The sequence below is a fragment of the Nuphar pumila genome, chromosome 2 (assembly GCF_984573655.1).
Source record: "Nuphar pumila chromosome 2, dmNupPumi1.hap1.1, whole genome shotgun sequence".
In the NCBI taxonomy this organism is placed as follows: domain Eukaryota; kingdom Viridiplantae; phylum Streptophyta; class Magnoliopsida; order Nymphaeales; family Nymphaeaceae; genus Nuphar; species Nuphar pumila.
The window spans coordinates 85,435,793-85,440,783 of NC_143250.1; the positions used below are offsets into that span (position 1 = coordinate 85,435,793).

The 4,991-nt window shown below is 37.6% G+C and overlaps 1 protein-coding gene across 1 annotated transcript; it reads right to left on the reverse strand.

The window, feature by feature from the left end:
- Positions 1-2,776: 2,776 nt before the first annotated feature.
- Positions 2,777-3,211, reverse strand: LOC149845919 (uncharacterized). Its single transcript, XM_089989782.1, has one exon. The coding sequence runs from the start codon at positions 3,209-3,211 to the stop codon at positions 2,777-2,779; it is 435 nt and encodes a 144-aa protein (XP_089845908.1).
- Between the last annotated feature and the right edge of the window lie 1,780 nt (positions 3,212-4,991).

Consider the following 4,991-nt stretch of genomic DNA (forward strand, 5'->3'; position numbering starts at 1 on the left):
AGATCTGAAGTACAAAATTATTTTATTTTACTTGAGGTTTTTTGGTTCATGATGTTTACCCTCTTCTTTTTAGCTAATTAATGTCTCTTTCAGGTTGGAGTTGTACTTTCAATGGTTTACATTTTAGAAGCACCCATCATGTTTGTTGGCTGCAAACAATCTAATGTTAATATAAGAGCAGGAGCGAGTCACTATCGAGTCTAGAGGGTTCACTTTCATTATTTGGTTTTTGTGTAATTATTTAGTCTATATTTTAATCTAGGGTCATATTTTGGGTCTTATTTCATAGTGAATCTATCTTAGATCTATATTGGTCATTGACTCATGTTTGGATCATAGTTTCTTAATAAATAGTAGAATTAGAGTTTCTAGGGTTTTCTTTATTTTTTGCTTCAACATTCATTATAGAGAGACAACCAGAAGGGATGGAATGAATTGTGAGCGATTTTTTTTGTTATTTTTTTGTTTTCCTAGTTTTCTCATTTTTCTAGGGTGTTGATTTGTGTGAGGATCCTCCAGCTCACTGCATCAATTTTATGCATGAGCGAGTCATTATCAGGTCTACAGGGTCCAATTTCATTTTTTGGTTTTTGTATAATTATTTAGTTTAAATTTTAATCTAGGATCTTATTTTGTATCTATCTTAGATCCATATTGATTATTGAGTCATGTTTGGATTGGATTTATCTTAGATTCATAGTAAAAATTAAGGTTTTTAGGGTTTTCTTTATTGTTTGCTATAAATATTCGTTGTAGATAAAGAAGGGGGAGATGAAATGAATTATGAGTAATTTTTAGTTATTTTTCTTATTTTCTTAGTTTTTTAGTTTTTGGAAGGGATCCTTCTGTTCACTGCATCACAATCTTACATTGATCTTAAGAAGATGAATGTGAACCCCATTGTTAAAACCCTCTTAAATGTGAGTCAATCCAAGAAGCTTAATGTGGAGTCCATTATTAAAACCCTCTTACAAGTGAAAATCTTCTTGTTTGGATGCCTGACTTTGCTCTGTAGTCCCCAATGACCTTATTGTCTTTTGACTCTCAGGTGAATTAACTGCTAATCAAGTATGTATGTACAAGTTCAGTTTATTGATAATATATGTTAATGTGATTTCTGTTTGCCTAAATCTTTCAGATTCTTAGTTCTATATGGGAGCAAACGATGACCAAATATAGAAACTACTACAACTGATGCACGATGAGGAAGGCTTTGATTGATGGGGTTTTTTTATCTCTTTTTTCCCCTTCATTACGAGCAGGGAAATCATGCCTGAAACAGACCTAGTCGCACTGGCTATTCAAGCTGAATCAGGGTTGAATTGACTTATTTTTGAGGTGGGATCAATTTGACTATTGACATGAAGCAAATAAATTTTGGACAATTCGATTCAAAACGACCGATTCAGTTTGATTCTAACAACGCTTTGGTGGGGTTTGGTGTTGTAACACCGCACTCACCTGTTTAGTAAGATAGATCTTCTTCGACATATGGGACCTCAACTTCCTCTTCTACGTACAAAGCTTCTCCAAGAACTTTGCGTATGCAAGAACTTGATAGATGACATCTAGCAAGGAGAGGTTTATCTTAATGTGCTTAAAAATTTTAAGCATCTCTTGCATGTTCACCCCTTGCTTGCCGAACGACTTCAGTTTCTTTAACGCCTCAGGAAAGGAGGCTTTTAGGATATAGGACTTGGAAGGCTCAGATGGGAAAGTCTTCTTGCTTTCCTAAGGTATATCTGACTGACTGCTCAACACTAGGTCTCACACTTTCTTTTGTAGCCTCCCTTGCTCTATATTGTGTCCCACTCCTAAAGGGTTATAACAGCTTGAGTTTGCTCTTGATGGGCATCTGTCATATGCAGGTTATGCATCGACTCCTTACCACAAGGGTTAACCAACGACTGACTAAGTAACGCTCCCTCGCTTCGCTTGCTAAGCGCCTTGGCGAGCTGTCGCATCTGCTTCTCAAGTTTGGCAATGGGATGCGTGTGGGAGCTTAAGTTTGCCTTGATGTCTGAGAAGGCCTGCAACATCTTGTCCTCGAAGGACTGACTAGATGCAGGGTTACTATAGGAAGGCTGGGCTAGAGGGTAGCTGGATCTCTGCAAACCAGACGCATAATTGCCTTGTCTGAGTTAGTTTTGGGAAGGGATGGGGGGTTGAACTTATAGATTTCTCTATGAGAAATTATGATAGTTTCGCCAACCCGAGTTATAGGTGTTGGGAAATGGGTTGGTTGTGGGCTTGGCAAAACCTTGCATCATCTGAGCTTGCTCCTGAAAAAACTCAGGGTATTGTGGCGTTGCGGGACAGTCAAAGACATGGTGTGCTGGGCTAGCACACAACGCACACACCTGCATGGCTGGGGAGGGATTCGACAATAGTTGATCCAATTTATGGGTTAGCAGGTTGACCTTGTTATGCAACTCAAGGTTTGTCCCTAACTCAAAGATATCAGGCTTCTTGGCTCCAACAAGAACAGGTGAAACCCTCTCAGATCGTGAAGTTGAAGCGTGGTGCAACGAATTCTCACTCAGGGTCTCAAACAGGCTCCACACCTCATCCTCACTCTTCAATATGAAAGTACCCCTATATGTTGCATCAACCATTTGACAATTCTTCTCGGTTAGCCCGTTATAAAAATATTTCACCAATTACCAATGGGGAACCTTGTGATGGAGACACTTTCAGAGAAGATCTTTCATCCTCTCCCACATCTCATAAAATATTCTTCTTCAATTTGTGAAAACTTGGTGATGACTTTTCGATACTAGTTTATCTTACCAATCGAAAAGTATTTCTTGAGAAACTCTCTTTGCATGCATTCCCAAGTAGTAATTTTAACTATATCTAAAGCCTTCAACCAGTGCTTGACTTTGTCCTTGAGGGAGAACAGAAATAGCGTCAACTTCATTGCGTCATCCCCAAAATTATTGATATACACCATAGAGCAGATCTCGAGGAACTCATCGAGATGACGATAAAGGTCTTTGTTGCTAAGGCCAAAGAAGGATGGTAACATTTGGATTATACTAGCCTTGATCTCAAACTGGTTTGCTCCTACATGAGGTCTCGTGATGTAGGAAGCAGGAGTATAAGCATTATGAGTGAAGTACTCTCTCAGAAGACAAGTTAATTGCTGATCCTCAGCCACATGGCCAAATCGATGGGCTCTCCTACAAAGGAACTCATGGTCCTCTAACATCTCCACGAGCTCGGGGTCAAGCGAGCGTCGCCCTTGCATACACCTCCGAGTAAACCAGTGTAGCAACCATCCTAAAAGTTGGTTTTCTACCTACTATCACACTAACGTGATCAAACCACACCACGAAAGCAGAAAAATAAGAAATAACAAACCACACACTTACAACCAACATATATTTTTACACAAAGCAAACTATGGATATGGTATCAATCTTGCACAGTCACCTCATAGGGGTAGCCTAATAAGTGGGTCGTGCAAGAAGAGTAAGATGGTCTCTAGGTTCACAAGCAGACAATTCTATAATCCTAAATGCAGAAAGCAAACTAATAGTCATAATCAATCAACATGAGAATAAAATAGCAATCCTAAATAACACAAATTAGGCAACAAAATGGGTACTCACTTCTTAATTCACCGAACCCCAACAACGACACCAAAAATTTGGTGTAAGTTTTATACAATAGATTTTTACAAGATATTTTTGATAAAGAAAAGTGTTTATGCAAGCTAGACACCAAATAATAAAAGCTGGCTCACACGAGTGGTGGAGTCTGGGTCAATCTCAGGAAACATGTTAAGTGCTTTTGTACCCCACACAAAACTACTTTTGTTGCCTTAAAAAAATAATAATTAATTAATTAACTAAATAAAAAAATAAGTGTTGCCCTCTGTAGAGGACTTACAAAGAATAATTAATGGTTTTATTACAGACCCAATGACTTAAATAAAACAAATCTTAAACTAAAAATAAAAGAAAAGGTCTTCAGTGCTTGAGCTGCTCATCCTCTTCTTGCATTTTATTTATACAATGGTATTCTGAGGGCTCCCTTAGGGACCTGAATGAGGGACCTTTTCAGGACCTTAAAGGACTCTTCGAGAGCGTGTTCGAGGGCTCACCGCATGTCTGAATGTTTTTCTAGAAGAATAAAAACACGAACACAAAAAACAAGAAGAAAAACTACCCAAAAATCTACGGTTAGTATGGAAAAAAATCACAAAAACATGCAATGAACTAACATGAAATAACAAAATATACTAAAGGACAAAATAGTAAAACTAACCATCTATTTTAAACAAAATGAACTAAGTGATTTAACCCCTAGTTGACTTAAAACAATCCAATGAGAACTACAAACTCAACTCAATAAACAAGTAAACATGAATGCAATCTAAGCACCAATTACACCAATTAACTATGAATTAATGACAGAGTTAATCAGACTATTAATTACTAGACCCGGTAGCTGCTACACCATACAAAACAAGAATTCGAAATCCGACTAAAAAAATCATGAAATAAGTAATTCTAAACTAAATGCTTAACTATGTTGATTTGGCACCCTAATCGGCTGAAGCTAAATGAGTTTAAAAATTGAAAAATGACCAAACCGACTGTGACACTCTCATTTATGAACAAAAGAAACTATGAACCAGCTGACTCAATAACACAACCACTATCTTTGTCTACACAGTCAAAGAAAAGTTGCATGATTTGATTCTCACATAGTACACCAGTCAAGAGAGATAATCCATTATATGTGCCAGCATAAAAAGAATATTCTTTTATCTACACATTCGACAATATATGTCACGATATGTTCTGGTGTAGCATGGGCAGCAACTCAATGTCACCCGAAACCCAGCGAGCGTGAATGAGATTTCACGATGGTTGTTTCCAGATTTCACAAAAAATCTAACTCAAGAAACTTTAAACTAGCGTGATATGTGATTCAAGCAGATCACGTTAGTTTAGTGCCTTCGAATCAGATCGTAAGGCGAT